Source organism: Pleurodeles waltl, chromosome 7 (genome assembly GCF_031143425.1).
Source record: "Pleurodeles waltl isolate 20211129_DDA chromosome 7, aPleWal1.hap1.20221129, whole genome shotgun sequence".
In the NCBI taxonomy this organism is placed as follows: Eukaryota; Metazoa; Chordata; class Amphibia; order Caudata; family Salamandridae; genus Pleurodeles; species Pleurodeles waltl.
Window position 1 is genome coordinate 56,174,081 of NC_090446.1, and position 21,160 is coordinate 56,195,240.

The window sequence follows — 21,160 nt, forward strand, 5'->3', positions numbered from 1 at the left end:
GAGTGGGGGAAACTGGAGAATAATTACTCAAATTAATTGTCTGAAAATTAAGCTAGGTTTTGGGATTGACATGCTCATACAAAACACACAACCATAAAAGTAAGGCCCTTAACACTTCTAAAGTAGCAGCCCTACAAGTGTCCATCAGAGCAAGTCAAGCACCACATATGCACTGGAGCACACTCACATAGAAAATATCAAAGGTGAGCAATTAATATAACACCCTATAGGAATTAATGTTAAAATAGTTCAACTAAACTTTAAATTGCATAAATATATGTATATTTTTTAGCAATGAAAAATCAACTATATTTATTGAGTAATTGTATCTTTTCATACACATTTAAGTTTCTAAAAACGTTTTCAGTTTCTAAAAAAATATATAAAGTATTAAAATTAATAAAATTACTTTTAACAATGTTACTAAAAATTAAAAACGTTGTAATTAGGTGGGTAATTTTATTTTTTAATTACTGTTAAAAATTAATATTTGAAAATGTAATTATTATATTTTAATACAGTTGTAATTTACTTTGAACTTCAAGGTCAAAACTGTTTATTTGATCTCAAAAAAGCAGATCATAAAAGATACATAATGTTTAAAAATCAGTGCATGCATTATATAAACAAGAATAACGAATTGAAGAGAGGTACAATCATATTAAAATGCATAAATGCATGATTAATAGATTCAAAGTTTTTAAAAAAAGTCACACTGAACAAAAAGGAGGGAGGGCCACTAACTCCATATGTAGATAAAAACAATAAAAAATCATTAAGACATAATAGACTTACCCAAATGAAATGCACATTTTCAAAATGAGCCTACTGCATTACATGGGAAATGGCCCTCTAGTTGTTGTAAAAACAATCACTGCTACTCTACACTTGCTAAACTTGTATTTTCGAAGCAAAGTAATAAAAACTGTTTGTGAGGTGAAAATAAAACTTACAGAAAAAAACAAAATACAAGAGGGTCTGAGGGGACAACTCATCACATGGGCAAGTACATTAATGTGAGGGAGCAAACCTGCCTTGTGGTAAACATAGGAGCCATTTAAATGAACCTAGTCTGAAATGAGTCAGCAGCATCTTTTTCCATGTACCCAAGACTATATTCAAAAATGGAGTCACCGCCTCAGTAGTTTGTAAAAGACAATATTCTCTTACAGTGGGTTTCATTACTTCCCTACCCTCCGCCTGGGACCCTATTTGGGACAGAAAGCAATCCCTAACCCAGCTTTTATCCTTTTTAGGTCGAGCCTAGGTACCGCATGTGCTATCTGTCAAGACATGCTGTATTCACTCTGTGGGCTTAGAGTCCGCCTCCAGCTTTTGATTGCTTTTGTCAGTGTTCTTTAAAAAACGCTGTTTCTAGGTGGATAATGCTTCCTGCTTACCCCAACTTTTTCTCAATTGTTAACTCCCATGGAGTATCACCGCAAGACTTGTCGTCTTCTACTTGTGCCATTGTATTTCATGTCTTTGTAACTTTTTTTAACATTTAGAATGAAGTGTTTGTGTTCTGTAGTTCTGTCTTAGCATTACTCCTGTTTCAACAGCAGTGAGGCAACGAAGTATCCTACTGGTATTTCTTGTTGTCACTGTGTCTGTGCACATGCTGCTTACAAAGGATCCCAGTTAGGACAGTCCTTATTCAGTTGTCTGTCCAATTCGTCAACAACACAAAGGGATGCCAGTGGAATGAGGGCCGCGCTGTTCCTTTCTAGGTAGCCCCAGTGCTGTGTAACTGGACGCGGGTTGGTTAGTGGAGCACCATTTAGGTGACCTGCTATTTATTACACAAATGTGAAGCAAGGCACTATTCAAAGAAAACAAGGTATCATTGTATTTTTGAAGGGATCTCAGCAAGGGATGGGCAGAAGGAAGAGGATGTGCTGTCTGGTGACAGTCTTGCTTTCTACTCTACTGAGGTTAGGACCTGCAGAAATGCAGTGTGAAATGCTATAAAATAGCACTGTTCACTTTATCATATTGGGGGGGCTCTCGATAAGGTGTGAGCAGTGAGAGGATGCTGCATAGAGATGTCTTGTATTTAAGGCACTTAGAAACCCGACAAGTGTGGTTGACGGACTATATAAACAGGGTTTATATTATTATTGCTGATGGCTCTCATATGGTTGGCATGTGGGTAGCAAAAGGAGGATGCTCTGTGATGTGCTATTATTTACAGCCTTTAGAAACTCTGAGAAAGTCCTGTTGAAGTGCTACATCAAAACAGGATATTGTTCTCATTGCTGGGGTCCGTCAGAGGAGGCTGGCTATGAGCTGATGGGTTGAACAATGCCAGTTCAGTCTCTGTTGTCTTTTTTGTAGTTTTTGTGCAGCGCAAACTTGACCCAAAGGTATTGCTCTGGTTACATACTGATAATATTCATTACTCCAGGTCCAAGTCCTCCCTGATTCACTCCTTACTACTGAGATCTCATCTACTTTTGGCAGACCCTATTCCCTAGCTGACTCAAAATACTTCCCTTAACATGGCCGTAATTACCCAGGTGCCACTACAAAAGGAGGAAGTCAGCAGATACGCATCCTGTAATACCAAGCAAACCACAGAAAAAGGAAGCATATATAATTGATCCCCCCCAAAAGAGACTGGAGGGGGGAAACACATGACTGTATCGGGGAGGACTTGGGCTTGGAGTAATGAAGATTACCAGTAAGTAACTGGAGCACTACCTCCATGTCCATCCTCCCCGATCCAGTCCCTACTACTGAGAAATACCAAAGCAACCCAGATTGATTATATGCCCCAGAAAAACAACATAGCAGACTGCAAAGTACAAATGCAGAAATACTTTAATACGAGAAAAAAGACCATAAGTATGAGGAAACCGCAGACAACACATGATTTGCAAAAGAAGAAGAAAAGCCCTCCCCTAACTGAACACTTTAATGGGACAGAAAAGTATGAGGGGAGGACCACGTGGCAGCACAGCAAATGCCTTTCAAGCAAGCCCCTTTAAATTAGGCCCAAGAAGCAACCATTCCCCTGGTGAACCTACCCTGCACTTGAGAAGGGACATCAGAGGGAAACAAAATATAGGCAAACAAAATTGTGGGCTTAATCCAATGAGAGAGGGTAGAAGTAAAAGGACGAGAACCTCTACCACCCACCCCAAAAGTAACAAACAGGGAGTCAGACTTCTGAAAAGAGGAGGTCTGATGCAAATAAATGGGCAAAGTCATGTGAACATCCAGCACGTGCAGACGACCATCGTCCTCTAAGGATGGAGCAGGGCACAATACAGGAAAAACAGTGAAAAGAGGAAGGAATCTTAGGCAGAAAAACTGGACTGGGACGCACACACCACCTTATCTGGAATAAAACAAATGAAAGGAGAGATAGAAAGAAAAGCCCCAATTTCACCAGTCCTGCACCCCAAACAAATAGCCACCAAAAACACAACGTTATGAGTCAGATATTTAAGATCCCAGGAGTCCAGTGGCTCATGGGGTGCTCCCATCAAACCATTAGGAACGAAAGGCAAATCTCGGGGAGGAACTGGGGAACGTATAACAGGGCACTGTTGAAAAAACTCAAAAACAGCCGGTAAACCAAAGGAGCAAGGGGTCACACCTCCTTCCAGGGTTGGAGAGTTCCTTCACGATGTTGAAGAGCTCCTTGTAGCTGTGTGTGTTGTTGTTGATGTGTTCTTTGAAGGAGGTTCTTTTGGCGGTTCGGATGAGTTGAAGGTGCCTGCGTATGGTGTTCTTGAAGGCTGTGTGGTTGTCCCGTGTCTTTTCTTGGTGCCACTTCTTCTCAAGTCTTCGCATGTTTGTTTGGATTCTTGGAGGTCGGCGGTGAACCAGAAAGCCTTTCTGTCAGTGCGTTTGTTTGAAGGTTTTATGATTGGGGCGAGAGTGTTGGCACAGTCATCGATCCATTGCCTGAGGTTGCGGGCGGCTGTGTCGGTGTCGGTGTTATTGATTGGTGGGTTCCGGTAGAGGGTGGAGATCAGCTGGTCTTTGGTGACCTTGTTCCATCTGTGTTGGGGAATCCGCTGTGGGTTGTCGTGTTGGCACAGTCATCGATCCATTGCCTGAGGTTGCGCGTGGCTGTGTCGGTGTCATTGATTAGTTGGTTCCGGGAGAGGGTGGTGATCAGCTGGCCACGTCGCACGTAGGGCGACTATAGGGGGGACAGCTTCCTAGCGTTGCTCCCCTGTTAGGAAGGCAAATGGCCAGGAGGGGCCTCCGTACTTGGGGAGGGTGGTCCACCTCTAGTTTATGGCTCCCAAGGTGTGATGAGGGAGGAGTGAGGCCAGGAGGTCTTTTTAAGGGGTGACCTCGCAGGGCTGGGCCTCTTTGTGCGAACGGCGAGCAACCTCCCACTCACCCCTACGACAAGGCAAACAAGAGCCTGGATGCATTCACAGATGAAGAGATGGTCACATATGTGAAACATACGTTTATAACATGAATTTCTTTACAGGAAACTCAAGAATTGTCGCAAAGCGGAGTTACAGGGCGATCCTAAAGCTTTAAAATTGATTAAAAGGCCTCCAGATGGTGATTACTGGGGCCAAAGCTATTCCTCAGGCCACTGGGAGCCTTTACGGCGGGGCCTGGGATGACGTCACGGCGCTACTTAATCCCGCAAGGTACAGTTGGAATCCTGAGCAACTGTGGAGACTGCCCGGGGTCTCGCTCTGACTTGTCAGGAGCATGACAAAATTAATAAAGTGGTAAACCACGATAAAGGTACGAGCTTTAAGATGCTAAGCATGTTGGTGCAGAGAACACCAGACGGAACAGCTCTAGCTTTCTCAGGATGGATGTCGGCCAATCTTTAAGAAACGCATCTCCGACACTGGGATTGCCCGTAAGCTAACCCAACCTGTGTAATCAATAAACTTGCAACATATTATACCTAAAAACGTTGTCCTGGCATTTATTAAGTCGCACGCATGGTATTGGGTAAACTCCAATTGCACACACCCTAAGGGTTAAGGGTAGCAGCGCTATGCAGGTAACACGGTCCTCAGTGCTGCAACCATAAAGCACATGCGAGCTGGAATCCCCGGGCGTCTCCTGACTGCGAGAGCAAGTCCGGGAGTGTGCCGCAACTTGTCGCACTGGCAAAGCCTCAGGGTAAACAATGGCCAAGCAGGCGCTCAGCGCCGCAACCAGGAACACAAACATGAGCGGGAATACCCGAGCGGCTCTCGAGTGTTAAAGGCAGTTCGGGAGCTCGCCCAAACCCACTGCACACATCAAACACTGCGTCCTGCACTAAACGCTGAAGCGACAAAGGGAAGACTTAACACAGAAGTCCCTGATCACTGTAGCGAGGCCACGGGAACCAAATACACAAGGAAAAAGAAGGACGCTAAAGCAGTATTTTCAACCAAGAAATAGTAAAAAACCTCACTTACCTGCGTCAGCTAAGGGAAACTTTTGCAGAAAAAAATGACATGATGTGTATCTGCTGACTTCCTCCTTTTGTAGTGGCCCCTGGGTATTGGCAGTTATGCTGGGGGAAGTATTTCGAGTCAGCTAGGGTCTGCCAGAAGGAGATGAGATCTCAGTAGGAAGGACTGGATCGGGAAGGATGTACCTGGAGGTAATGGAGTGCTTTACGTGAGCACCAGTTCATTACACCAGGGCATAGTCATATTGCCTTGTGCTGCCGCTGCCTCTCCCATGAGCTCCACGCAGCTCTGGGCGCAGAGTGAACCAAGTCTGGGAGGATACATGCAAGGGAAGCAAGGGGGAGCTTCCCTCGGGAGCCAGGAGGAACTCGGGAAGGGTAGGAGGGTAGTGTGCAGTGTAGGTTGCATGAATCTAACAGGAAAATAATTATCCACTTGGGACAAAGTTCAGTGGAAAGGAGATGCAGCCTGCATCGGTGATGCTGAGGAGGGCAGCCTGATATTAGGGGTGCAGAAATGGGGCAGATACCCTTTTAACTCATCACCTACACCTATTAAGCAATCCATTATTTTATGGCCGCCTCGTATGGGGCACGATTTGTAAATGATGCTTCTACTTTGTAAAAGTGTCCGATATGACAGAAACCTTTGCTCAATAATAATGTCGACTTCATGTAGAATTAGCGCAGTCAAAGTGGCCCGAAAATATAATTAAACACCACACAGAATGCCAGGCACATTATTGGTGACGTAAAAACCGACCAGAACTGACCCCTCATAACTGTCCGGGCCGGCCCTCCCTTGTCTTTTAGCAGGCTCAGGGGCATATTTAGGATCCCACTAGCACCATCGGAGCGTCACTTTTAGTGGAGCTATGCACTGCACCGTATTTATAAGGTGGCGTTAAGCCACCTTTTGTGGCTTAATGCCACCTTGTAAATACGGCCCTTTTCACACGCAGCACTTTGCGTGGAAAGGGCATGCAATTGGTGCTGCTGAGGGTGTGCCACAGCAACACCCATTGCATTTTGACGCTGCCCCAGAGTTACGAGTTTTCATAAACCTGAGGCAGCGCCAAAATCTACCGCTACCCCAGGTGTAGCACTTGCAGCACGCTTGTTTTTTGCTCTTTCTATGTGTGCTGCATTTTGCAGCACACATAGAAAGAGCTAATCGCCATTTAAGATTGTTTTTGTGCAGGAAGGTGCACAATCTCCCCCTCAACTCATCCATCATTGCACAACGATGCAAAGATTGCTGAGTTGGTGCACGGCAGCAAATACAGCGCCAGCGCAGGAGGAAACACAGGGGTGCACCGTAATTTTTTTAATACGAGGCATGCCTGAGTTTTGAAAATGACGGTGCGTGACACTGCCAAATTTGGCGCAGCAGCACGCACCTTCCTTTTTTGTTAAATCTGGCCCTCACTTTTAAGCACTGAAACAGCAGACTGGCTGTCAAGTAAAGTATATCCTCTCATCTCTGTTGATGAAACGTTTTTTTCTCATTTTTCCTTCTCATTGGGTGTAATATTGGTGTGTTAGTCAGTGTCTCTGTGTTACCCAAACCAGCTTTAGGAGGAATCAACCTATCGCTGAGTAGTGACTCTTCCAAGCCCTGAAATAACCAGGCAAGTTCAATTAGTTACGTAAAGTTACCAAATAAACTCAACAACAGAACATAAATTACCAGTTTCAAAAAGCACCTAGAAATGTCTCCATAGTAGTTCCCATATGCCTTCATCCATATACAGCGGGGATAGATCCAGTGAAAGGATCACCAGGGAGTTTGGCACACATTGTTTATATGCGTAAACGTTGACTACCAGAGCGCCACTACACTGCACAGGTTTTTTTATTTCTTTGCATTCGTCATATCAATAAAGTTGTTCGCCATTTCTACATTTTAAAAGATAGATGAGGAGGTTGCAGGACCTTCTGGCGGCTACCTGACCATGCCATGCTCTTTCACAATCTTGTCCACCTACAATACTTCCTCTATGTCTCCCGCCCCTCCACCTCCATCCCACATCCCTTTCCAACACGACCAGGGGTAGCACCCGCCATGGGCTGTCTGATCTGTAGCTGGCCACGTCACACTCAGGGTGACATAAGGGGGACAGCTTTCTAATGTTGCTCCCCTGCTAGGATGGTAGCTGAGCACATGGGGCCGCCATAGAGGGTAGATCACCCCGCTTTTATTGCCCTGGGCATCAGGAGGGGAGGAGTAAGGCAAAGAGGTATCATAAGGGGTCCTCTCCCAGGCATAGAGCTATTTGGGGATCGTCAACACCTGGTTTGCCAGTAAGCTAACCCAACCTGTGGAATCAATCCACTTGCAACATATTTTTATCCACAGTCACTGTCATGTGTTATGTTCCATGTATTGTGTTGCTGTCATTTCAAGGTCCTCACATCCTCAAAGAGCTAGGGGTAGCAGTGCTATGTATCTATGAACTCTCCTGCCACAAGTAATTAGAAAAACAAGAAAGGCCGCATTTATAGGCCAGTGGGAGATTCAAAGTGTGCCAAGGAGCAGTTAATCTTCTACAATTGTGAAGGAGGGGACCACGAGTGCCCCGCCAAGGACATCGTGTGCTTATCAGGTTTTCAGACATAGCTGCATCTACTAAACAGCCGTCTAAGTTTAGCAATGGTGGCCAGTGCTGGGAAGCAAACATGGTGGCGCTATGGAATACAATGTAGTGATCGAAGCTTTCGTATTTTTTCTAATAACAATTTAGACAAACATTGTCCTATGTAAGAGAACTTAAAAGAAAACTCCTGTTGTGCTACCTGTAATCATTAAAGCTTTTGTGGATCAGCCCCCTGCTCATTAACGTAGCAGCCATTTGTGCAGCAAGTTCAGTGGCACTGGGGCATAGAAAGGCCCATTGAATCCTGATAATTGCTGGATTTCATTACCCCAGCAGCTGTAAACTGAGCCACATTCCTTGCGTGCACCAGGGTCAATGACATCCTTGCTTAGTTATTGCCCCTAGTGTCTTACTCTTGAGATGCAGATTCACACACTTAGGACCACTGCACTCCTGACATCTGAACCTCCTGCCTTTGCTGATTCAATTCCTTCTGCCTAGCGCTTGATGTACTGGCTGATTGGAGACTCTTTGTCGTGTTGAGTTGGTGATGCCGAGAGTATTTAAAGGGGACACATTCAGCACATACCCTGGGCCCCTCCTCATGGATGTATTCTGTATGTTGTATAAGACGCCTTGAAGCTGTAAGAGTGCAGATTACATATGACCTGCATGGGTTTGATGCATTTTTTTGAGGACATCCTACATTTAAGATTCATTTTAGAGCTCAGTCATACACCATGTTAGAAACTTCTGTAAATTGATGTCTGTTTTTTTAGTTGGTTTGTGTAATATGTTTTTCAGATTATGTTAGTTTTTAATTTTACTCACCATGAGATAATATGGCGTAATGGTCAGAGCTGACTACTGGGCACTGTGGAACCGGGTTCAAGTCTCAGCAATGGATCAACACCCTGTAATTCTGGGAAAATCACTTAACCCCCTGTGCCTACAAAAAATACTGTATGTAAGTGGTGCAGATATAAAGCTCTCCCAGCAAAAAAAACAAAAAACTACCCAGGAGGTTCCTAGACATCTGTAATGCAATTCATAACAAACTCCGGGGTGTTATAACTGGATGCAGAAGCAACTACGTGGTAGCTGGTCAGCTGCAGCCCCCACCTGGCAGGTCTGCTGCTGTTTACAGGACAAAGGCCAGGTACCCTGAAACAGAAATATTTGCCAGCATCAATGCTCAAATACCTCACAGTGGAATTCTGACTCCAATGGACTTTGTGGCAGTTTTTAGGTTGGGCCCAAGCGCTCTGACCTGCTGTGATCTATCTGTGGGCTTTTAACCACGCCCATCACTTTCACTCGTTGATGGACTTGGCTTTCAAAAATCCTTTGTTATCATTGGTAAATGCTTTACGTTTGTTCTTCCTTGGGGCAGTTTTGTTACTGCGTTTGATATAGACCCTGTGACATGGATAATTGCACGTTTGCCGATATGTTTGATTGTGAGTGAACTTCTTTTTCCTTTTGTGCCTCTCTTTTGTTTTCATGCTCCTGGCGGCCGTGGCGCTTTGAAATCAGCTCGCTTTTGTCAACTGTTTTACTTTCATTTTATGTGGCAAGAAAAGTCCACTTAGGAATTTACAACGCTAATACCTCTAACTCGAGCAAACGCGAGACCCATTGCATTGAAATGCTTGTTTATTTAGGTAGAGACATCTACTGCAAGGTCTCTCTCCTTCACAGTCTTTCACTGGCCTGACTGTTTAAGGCTGTCCAACAATATGCTGCTCATTTTTTTCACAAACAACAGTAACAAAGACGTGCCATATCCCTCGTTTTAAAGCGCAGACTGGGTACTCATTTTACCAGCCTCGTTAAGATGGGCACGTGGTACTTATTTAATCAACCTCAGAAAAACGTGGTTTTGATTTTTATGGAGTATGGAAGGATAATCTGTTCCGCTGGGATTTGATCCGTGAAATATAGTTCGCAGGTTAAAGGAGACAACACATACTTAAACCGGCAAACTATAACATTCAGCTATTGCTTAAAGAAGCAGAGAATGCAAATTAGTGATAGTGACAATTTATAGGCATTTCCAAGCAGCATATTTGTACGTTAGAGGTAATACGCTCCCCATGAGTATCTACAACCTGAAAAGGATTGTGTGGCCATATGCCCTGTATCGCTTCCAGGTACTCTCAATATTTGCCACGCTGGTAGAAAAAGGGATTTGCCGAGGATCACACAATTTAGTTAGATAGGGAAACCAGGACTCAAACCAGTATTTCTTGGTACTATGGGCCATATGTACAAACACTTTTTAGGGTCGAGCCTGCGTTGCATGCGCTCGCACATGCGTAACGCAGGGAGACTCTTTTGTATTTAGAAAAGGGCTCGGAGCCCTGTCAACTTCACGTCAGTGCTTTTTATTGGTTCGTGGGCTTCCCGAATAAAATCTTCTTGCTTTCATTAGTCGAAGGCACGCATACGTCATGCCTTTTCCGGTGGCTAGCCCTCCTCCTGCGCAGTGACCAAGTACAAAAAACATGCGAGGCTCGCTGTTTTCCATCTGGCTCGTGGACTATTTTTTTCTCTAATTTAGAGCGCATCTCACTTGGCAGAAGTCGAGCGCTTTACATACTTGAATTCACTTTTTCGGGTTGTGTACATAAATACACTTTTGCCCGATAGGTGAAAAGTCGGGTTAAGAGTTTACATCGCGATCAGCTCTAACATGAGCAAACGCGAGACACGTCGCATTGTAAATGCTTGTTCCCATAGACACAGAATGGGTAAAAACCTTTGCTACATCTGGCCCTAAGTCTGCACCCAGCAAATTACGCAGCATTTCCTCTCCAATAAGATCAAACAAAGTTTTAGAATAATGTAACAACAAAAAGACAAACAAAAGACATTGATACTTTACATATTGCATTGTCAGTCAAAAACATATATTGGTCACAGATTATTCACCAATCAGCCTGTTTGGATAGCGTTTTAGGATCAAAACACTAAAAGAGCTTGGTGTATATATAAAAAGTAAACATTAACTTTCCTTTTTTTAATCCTTTAAAACATACTTTTGCCATTTCTAAGTTTATTAAAATAGATGCCAGTACATTTCTACAGCTCTCGCTTGTCGACCTTGGAAGGATGGATGGCTGAATAAGATATACACTGAATTCAAACCCGTGATCTGCACAACACTATTTATGTCACTACAATTCACTCAGCAATCTTTCTAGCAATTTATGACACCTACCTATTCTGTGAGGTAGCCTCCTCAGAGCTGGGAACCAAGGGTGAAAACACCCCAAAGAAAGGCGAAAGCGCACCCAGCTGCGCCCCGAAGGTATGGAGCTGACCTCAAACCCGGGCATTTCTCTTTCATTTTGATTTTGATAGCAGCATCATTACATGAATGAGGGCTGATGGCAGTGCCAGGCACAATATTCTTTGCGTTGCTTATGAAGGAGGGCCTTTGCCTTTCGCCACCTCAGAGGGTACCGGACTCCAAATGTTCTGGAGCCGGGAAGCAATGCTCGCAATCCAGTGCTCTCCTGTCACAGCTGCTTTTTACATAGAGATCAGGACTAGAAGCTATCCCCATTGTATAGTGCTGTTGACTTGCATGGAAGCATTTGTCTTTATGGGCGTGCATTAAAAAGCCCTGGAGTGTTTCCTGAGGACTGCTTGACCCAGTCTGCAATAATTGTACAGCTTTTCAATCACTGGGGGTACAGCACCCAGGATAATGTGCTGCATGGTTATACACTTATAAAGTCCCAAAGGCGAGACCTATTGGCTATGTCAATGCTTGTTTGTAATACCTTCCGGCCTCCTAGACCAACCTAGGGCAAGAGTTGTATCCCTGATATATCTGAGCCAGGGGATTGTGGCCCATGCAAACAGATTGAGCACCATAGCAACAGTGGTCCAACTTTGATCAAATCTTCCACATTTTCCAAACCTAGCTCCTGATGGGATGCAAAGTGTGAAGTAGATGCAGGAACCCCCAACACACAACTTCAAAATCCCGTTTCCTCAGTTTGTATTCTTCCCACATCCCTATAGCCCCAAATTCCCGAGCTGTAAATCAAAGTGGGAGGGCATTTTCACCTATAGATCTCTACTTTAGAGGCTACAGGTTTGTTTTTCCTTTTGAGGCAACTAATGAGACAATAGAGCCAACTGCATGCAAAAAGTGATTTATCCTGTTCCCTAAGCACAGAACCCAAGAACATGCATCATCGAACATCAGCCCAAAGAAAGGGAACTGGCTCACTTTCTCCATCGTTCTTCCCCCGATACATTTTGAGCGTGTTTTAGTATTTTTTGGTCAGCACACCCTAGTAAAAGTTTTTGAAAAATTGTTTTCCAAGACAAGCTTCTTCATAAAGACAACAAAGATGGAAATTAATAACTTTCAACAATTGCCTCTCCGAGCAAGCAGCACAGCATCATCTGCATACAGAAATGCCGGCATGTGTTTTTTATTGACCGAAGGAACATCAGCCCTCACATTCACCAGTTCAGCTTCAAGTTCATTTATGTACAGCAGGAATACATTCGAAGTCATCAAACACCCCTGGCGCACTCCTGATTGACCAAAAAAGGCAAGGAGCACTTTCCTTTATCCCTCAAATCTTACAGACCCAGAATGGTCCCAATGAAGCTGTCTTAGAAAAGTAACCATATCTGCTTCAAGGCCCAGGGAAATTAAGATATTCCAAAACGTGTATCAATTTACACCTTTTCTAAACCCGCATTGGGCCAGAGAAATATTTTTTCCCCCCTAGTCCAAAGGAGCAGGCGATCTAATATGATTCTCCCAATTACTTTGGTAACAGTCAAGAAGTGAGACTGGGTGATAGCTCTTGGGGTCGTGTACATTTTAAAGACTGACACGATTATGGACTTACGCCAAGACGGAGGGACCCCAGCCTTACACACAGAATTTATGACATTGATGAGCAAGGGGAACCAAAACACCAGATTTAACTTAAATATGTCCATGGGGATCCCATCTGGTCCAGAAGCCTTTTTTGCAGGGCTATTGAAGATGTCTTTAGGGAACTTCCTCAGATGAGAAGTATATATTGAGGGGCAGAGCACAACCAACCAATCTTTCCTCTGAGTTTGAATACTGGAATGGTTGATTACACTAAAATGGTCTATCCAGCTTTCAGGGCCGATATGGATGCTCACTTTATCAAGCGGTATACCCCTGAGGCAAGACCAGTGTGCACTGCCTTCCAGGAGTCCTGGGGAGTCTTTGGACTTGCTAGACAGCTACAAGAGTGTCCCATTCCACATCCTTAAGCCCTGCCTTTCTTTTCTTTAGAGGCACAGTATAGGCGTTCCTACACATACTGATTGCTTGCTGGTCCTGGGAGATTGTTTCAATTTCTTTCTCAACCTAACATTCACTGTTCTGCAGGCTTTGCCAAACCATGACTTACCTTGTCTCGTACTTTTTCCTATAGTCCTAAACAGCATGTCTCTTATACAAGAGGTTAATTATTCAAAGCTGCTCAGTATTGCAGTGGGCCCAAATTCATCGGATGAACAAGAGTTAACCAGGCCCTTACACCAATTGGTGATCAGATTCATTATTGTCTTCATATTTGCAGTGCCAAACAAGCCTACGCCTTGAGTCTTTTGTACATAGAACGTGCAGGCTCCCCTGATACATAGTTAGAAGAACCTACTCATCAAGGGTGAAAAAGTGCATACTCCTTGAAACAAAAGCATAATTGATTACTGAACCTCGCCCCTACCAATATATATTGTGGTGGTAGAGATCGCTCATTTGGTGACAATATTCTTTAAATTGTGGACTGCCAAATAGGAGTACAATAATCTCACAAAACAAAATAAAATGATGGACGGAGTGTTGAAACTTTTCAAACAGTCACCCCCAGTCACAGATCTGGCTTTAACCCACTGTTAGTTTGCTCGCCACGTCACCCCAGTTTGGACCCAGCCATATCCAAATCAGTCTTGACCCTGTTCCCCATGGGAACAGTCAAGCCAAAACTGCCAGGCCAGGTCCTCCCTGGACAGGAAACAAGCATCCTGGGACTGGTTTCAGGGTATCACCCTTCATCAGCCAGGCTAGCTTGAATCCAGTGGTGTAGCGAGGAAGGGACCGATGTCTGGGCATATCCTAGCCACTTAGAGCGCACAAGGCAACATCACAAAACAAAATAAAATGATGGACTTTGTTGAAACTTTTCAAACACTCACCCCCAGTCACAGATATGGGTTTAATTCATTTTGCTAATGTTGCCTTAAGTGGGAAGGGTATATGCCCAGCCTTAGGGCTGTAATGCCTTCTGTAGTGGTGAGTTACTTATACTGCTTGCAGTGTATGTAGGTATGGAACACAGGAGCTGTGCCATGTTGTGTTTTCACTTTTCTCTGCACAATGTCACGCAGCCTGCAATGGCAGTTTGCATGCGGGTGCTGAGGGGTTCATTAGGGTGGCGCAATACATCCTGCAGCCCTTATGGACCCTTTTTAGTACTCTTGTAATAGGAGTAATATTTACTAAGGACTTTAAAGGATGTTAAAGGTATTGCCAATTTTGGAACAACTGCACAGTTTTAGTAAGGAGATCTGGCACAGAGGAACTGGTTAGCAGGTTACAATTGCATCAACTACCAGTACCAGGCACAAAGTGAGGGTGACCATGTCAAAAAGGGGCACTTTTCTACAGAGATATCTGTCTAGTGGTGGAAATATTCACCACCACATGAAAGGTTATTATGATTAACTTAGAAGTCGCACATCCCCACTTGAAGGGGTTTGAGGGGACATACTTCTACATAAATGTTCACTCAGAAACAATGAATAAGAAAAAAGTGGCAAGTTACATCTCCATGCAGGAGTAGATCTACAATTGGGAACATCTACTCAAGTTAACCTAGCTTTGTGAATCAGATACTGTTTTTTAGTGTGCTCCCATTTGTAGTACCTTCTCATACACTGCTTTCTAAGAATGCAAGCTCTTATATTGAGTGGTATCTCACAGGTGTAATATGGTTAAAGATGCTCAATCCTCTACACACTAGCCATTTAATTGTTGTAAGTTTTGACTAACGGATAATGCTTAGACATATGTTGTCACTACATTTGGACCTTGGCACACCCACAATCAGCAAACCTTTAGCCTCCAGACTAAGAAGTGTGAACATTTAAACATAGGATAGCAGGCCTTTTACATCTATGCATCCAGAATCTGAAACATGTCCATATCAATCAGGACTGCTGCTCCAATTTAGGAAGAACTGAAGGCACGCCTCTTTAAAGAACACTCCATCACAAAGCAAAAACCATCCATAACCCAGCTTCTTCTCCTCTTGTTTGTTTACTTTATGCTTGCTTTGACCATGTACAATGCTCTGCTGCCTTTTGGCTAGGTGCATGCTACAGAAATACTACATACATGCATATATATATATATATATATATATATATATATATATATATATATATATATACACATACTACATTGGACTATGCCAGCACCACCCAGAAGAATCTGAAGAAACTATAGCACATCCAAAACACCTCCGCCAAACTCATCCTGGACATCCCCTGCCGCAAACACATCAGCAGACACCTAAGGGACCTCCACTGGCTCTCCATCGAGAAGAGGATCAACTTCAAACTCCTTGTCCACGCTTTCAAGGCGCTCCACGACCTAGGACCCACCTACCTCAAAAACTGCATCACCTTCTACTCACCTGCCAGACCGCTCCACTTAGCTCAACAAGCACTAGCCATCATACCCCACATACGAAAGATCTCCGCCTGAAGGAGATCCTTTGCCTACCTCACACAAAGAGCTGGAACACCCTGCCCCTGCACATCAGGCAGTCACCATCGCTACCTCAATATAGGAAGGACCTTAAGACCTGGATCTTTGACTGAAGCACAGAGGACTGACCCCCTCATCACCTTGAGACATTTACGGGTAATACTTGGACTCTATGAATTTGATTTGGTTTGACTAAATTTCCTGTGACGATCTTCAAGCACTCAGACCAAACACGCCCCTACCATCACCAGTATAATTTCTTTAATTTGCTCATCTCTCCCCACTCTGGCAATGCTAGCTGCATCCCTACTCACTTCTGGTAGCAGTACCTTTGGAAAGATAAGGAAGGTGGGACTTTGCAATCTCAAAGGAATGCCCATCCATCTGTGAGATAACGGAAATTTATTAAATGAAAGCTGTGTAATTTGTGTCATTTTAATAAACGTTCCATAAATGCCCCCTCGTTTGTTCTGTCATGTCGCATCTAGGCATCTTGAATGGACGTTTCTACAACTGCGAGTGACTGAGGCAGGGGGCAAGTGGCACACTTCCCACTATTTAGGGCATTGTCATTTGTTAAGAGTTCAGGTAAATTAAACCTTAGGACCTTTTAGGGACAAATCGACGTGTAGTTGCAAATCTCTGCTAATTTATTTATTAACTTTTTAGCTGCACTGCCAGAAAGCAATAATAGCTTGTCTTCACACAACACTACTACCATAATGTTGATGTTTCAAAGCGTTGTAACTAGGAGGTTCTACTAATCTTTCGTCATTTCACAGTACATAGTCTTCCCACCAGTATTCAGATCTGCGACGTCCAGGTAGACACATTTCAGCACCAAACACTTAAATCTCTAATTCATTTTAGCAGCTGAGGTGCCTGACTGGATCATTCTGCTTATCTTTTTTATTTAACTCAATAGATTATATCCCCAATAACTAGTCATTCTTTTTTTCTTCTAGCAGGAGCTCAGCCTGCGCCATCTTGTCCCCTGGACTGGCAGCTGCATGGACGGAAGTGCTATTACTTTTCAGCAAAAACAGATCGGAAGAACTGGAGCACGAGCCATGAAGACTGCTCCTCCAGGAGCTCCCACCTGGTGGTGATAGAGGACAAGGCCGAGCTGGTAAGGCATCAGTGGTGCAGGAGCAGGCAGAGCTGGTAAGGCATCAGGGATACAGGAGCAGGTGGAGCGTGCAGGCAGAGCTAGTAGGGCATCAGTGGTACAGAAGCAAGGAGGGCTGGTAAGGCATCAGTGACATAGGAGCAGGTAGAGCTTGTAAGGCATCAGTGACACGGGAGCAGGCAGAGCTGGGAAGGCATCAGTGGTACAGGAGCAGGCAGTGCTGGTAAAGCAGGCAGAGCTGGTAATGCATCCGGGATACATGAGCAGGCAGAATTATAAGAGTATGAGTGATGCAGGGGTAAGATGGTCTGAAAAGACATCAGTGATAAATGAGCAGGCAGAGCTGGTAATACTTCAGTTGTACAGGAGCAGGCAGAGCTCGTAAGGTGCCAGTGACACAGGAGCAGGCAGAGCTCGTAAGGCATCAGAGGCACAGGAGCAGGCAGAGCTGGTAAGGCATCAGTGGCATGGGAGCAAACGCAGCAGGTAAGGAATCAGTGACACAATAGCAAGGATCAGAGATGCAGGAGCGGGCACAGCTGGTAGTACTTCAGTGCTACAGGAGCAGACAGTGCTGATAAGGATTCAGTACCATGGGAGCAAACGCAGCCGGTAAGGCATCAGTGATGCAGACGCAGGCAGAGCTAGTAATCATCATTGATATATGAGCACAGAGAGCTGGGAAAGCATACAGGAAATGCCATGGCTAGTATAGCACTAGCGATTCAGGATCAGGAAGGCACTAATACAAGACAAGTCAGAGCTGACAGCTGGTAGGGCGACTGAGAACCAGGTAGTGCTGGTAAGGTCATACAGGAGAAAGAAAACATGGTAAGGCATTGATGATACAGGATAATGCAGAGCTAGTTCAGCGTTATTGAGTAACTGACAGAGCTGATAAGGAGAAGTAATAAAGAGGCAGGAAAAGCTGGTAAGACTTCAGAGATACCGCGGCCAGCAGGGTTTGTAAGGCATGCATGCTACAGGAGTGGGAAGAGCTCGTAAGGCCGGGTGATACAGGGAGTCAAACCAGTTCTTTGGGCCTGTGGAACTAAATTGCAATTGTTGCAACATATAGCTCTTGTCTCTGGAATCATAGAAAACAGATCATACTGCAAGCCTCTTACGTACCCAGAAAGTATTTAAATCTTCGCCTATCATGGGCATCAAGTCTGAACAGCTAAAGCTTACATCTAAGGGTTGGTTGTCAAGTAGAATGATGTATTAAGTTAATTCAGTGCTTAATTTGAGCCAATGGTTGTCGGTGGAGGGACGGCACATATTTTTGAGGGACGGCACTTATTTTTTCTGTATTCTGTAATTACTACAAGTACAAGACACACATGGGCAGGCGCGGCCCGACCTTTAGGGCGGAGGGGCCACGTCCCCATCACCTTTTGCCCCTCATGAAGAGTGTCTGTCAGGCTGAACAAATGTCAGCCTGACAGACACTCTTCATATTCAGCTCAGACAACCAGCAGTGAGACATGCATGATTTGCGCAGACTCCTGGCTGCCTGAGCTGAACTTTGCTGGGCTGAGAGGTCACAGCTCCTATGGGCATGACCTCCTCGGCTCAGCAAAGGTGCCTTGAGGCTCTCTCCTGGGTGACGAGAAAAGCGTCACCCATTGACACTTGTCCTGGGCGCTTCAGGTTTAAGCCCTGAAGCCCCCAGGGCGAGTGTCAATCAGTGACACTTCGTCACAGAGTGGGGTGGGGTCAGCAGTCTCACTGACCCCATCCCACTCTGTGACGAGGTTGGGACTGCTGCCTTTGGCAGAAATCCCAACACTCCTGGGACTGAAGGTAAGTGTGTGTGATGTTTTAAAATGAATGTTTGGTGTGTGTGTGCATGTTTGAATGTTATGAGTGTTGTTAATGGATGTGCGTGCGTGCGTGTGTGTGTGAAAGAATGAGTGTGTGAGATCTTTTCAAATGAATGTTTGGTGCATGCGTGCATGTTTGAATGTTATGAGCGTTAATGGATGTACATGCATGTGTGAAAGAATGAGTGTGTGTGTGTGATGTTTGAAAATGAATGGTGCGTGCATGCATGTTTGAATGTTATGAGTGTTGTTAATGGATGTGCGTGCGTGAAAGAATGAGTGTGTGTGAACTTTTAAAATTAATGTTTGGTGCGTGGGTGCATGTTTGAATGTTATGAGTGTTGTTAATGGATGTGCGTGCATGCATGTCTGCGTGTGAAATAATGAGTGTGTGTGTGCGCTTCCCGCCCGCCCCCTCGCTCCTAAAGCTGCCAGCCGCCACTGCGAATTAAAGTGAAAGTGGCACATTCAACATCCTCCTGAAGTATGGAGAGTAGACATTTACTATTTTCTGCCGTTACAGAGAAACGAACAATTGCCTGGCCTCTCAAAGCTACCTTGAAAGTGTCCCTAACAATATAGAGAGGGGCAGAGTCCAAATTAATTTGAAAAATGTTTGCTGCGTGGTCAGAAAAATAAGTCATATTAATGTGTCTCTTCAATCCTTCTAAAAACTGAGAAACCAGAAAAAAACAATTCTAGAATCTGCCCTATGTCTAGCAGTGTGACAAGTAAACTGCCTAAGTGACTGGGATTGGAATCACCATGGGTATGTAATACCAAAATACACCTTAAAAGTGGCAAAGAAGCTTGCAGGTTTTGATTGCTTTGTATTCTTCCTTGGAATATCTAAATTGAGATCTTGAAGAAAATTAAAATGCCTCCCTTCCCCCAAACAGTAATAGGGCCTTCAAACTGAACTGTGCGGGAATATACATGCTGCAGGGCCCCAGTCTTGGCAGAGATAGGGCCATATTAGTTTACAAAATTACAAACACCAGTACCTGCCTGGGCTTGGACCCAAAGCCATCTTCCCAAAAGGTCCTTAACTGTCTTAATAATCTCCACCTTAAATGAGTGACTAAAGAAGATAGCCACCTCTCTGTAAGCAACATTTGCAGAGGCATACAGGGACTCTGAAACCCAGTTAGGCAGCAAAATCCTAAGATTGGTGGCTTGAAAGTTAGTTTCTTAAAGGTACATGATATCCAGGGAAAAGGTGGTGAAACAACTCATAGCAACACACAATTTACAGTTCCTATTAGCCCCATTAATGTTACAAGATACTGCCCTAGTTAGTCCCATGACAAGGTTTTCTGCCTAACATGATGCCTCTGACCATGTTAAACATTGCCATTTGCCAAAGCCAACAAAATACTACCATTTTGTTCTTTAGTCAACCCATGCCCCACCAATACCACCACCCACCTCATCCACCACCACTTACCTCCCATCCTCACCATCCCTAGCGTTTAAACTACCACATAGTGGTGTCTGCCCACACCCAAGGGAAGTAAGACGTCCACCTTGCAACAAAAAGTGCCATGGTAGTGTACCCACCAGGCTGCCCAGAAAACCCAATCAGGGGGAATAAACAGAAAATAGCACAGAGACAAAAAAATAGACGGAGGATTCCCAAGTAAGCAAAAACAGACAATCCATAAGCATTAAGCAAAGCCAGCAACATGACCTAGTCACAGAGAAAGGAGTAGCAAAACAAACATAAAAAAACAGGAGCAATATCTAGCCAGTGTGGTCAGCCTGTAGGGCCTTTAAACTTCTCTATGTATCTTAAAGTAAGTTTAAAATATGAAAGTGACCATTATGGAGTACTCTCAATTTAGACGGCTGAAACAAGGTAAGCTCACCCCCAACTGCCTTAAATGCATCAAACATACTCCGAAAATCCTTTCTTCTTCTGGCTGCTGTAAAGGACATGTTCCGAAAAGACCTTTGCTAGAAAAATCCTCAAGGGAACCAAATTATTTCTGCTGGATTGTTTTGGCCAGGAATTGTTCCTTAATGTAGAATTCCGAAAAGTTCACCAACACAGTCCAAGAGTTCTTGGGTTTTTGAATTAGGGCAGGTACTCGATGAACTTGCATAATAGTCTATGGTGTGGTTGGGTATGATGTATTTTTGAACGAGACATTCCAAACAGGTAATCATACCACTGTCCTCATTCTTCCCCGAACCCCTACAAACCTAAGGTTTTAGCGCCATCAGGGTTTTTCTACATCTTCCTGGTTATCTATTAATGCTTATAATTCTTTATCCGACCCACTCGAGTGACTGAGTAATGCAGTTCTGATAATCCAAATAAGAAATCCTGTGTTCTAACTCCGCTGGTGATACTAGACAGTTTCTGATCAATACTATTTAGCTTACTCTCTAAATGAATCAGTGCCTGGCTGTCAGACGTTT

At 44.2% G+C, this 21,160-nt stretch overlaps 1 protein-coding gene across 1 annotated transcript in view; it reads left to right on the forward strand.

Moving 5' to 3' along the window:
- Positions 1-21,160, forward strand: part of LOC138247178 (killer cell lectin-like receptor subfamily B member 1B allele A) — a 344,850-nt gene that overhangs the window by 182,125 nt on the left and 141,565 nt on the right. Inside the window, exon 5 of the mRNA XM_069201923.1 lies at positions 16,747-16,910. Within this exon, the coding sequence (XP_069058024.1) occupies positions 16,747-16,910 (164 nt within the window). The remainder of the gene's footprint in view (positions 1-16,746; positions 16,911-21,160) is intronic.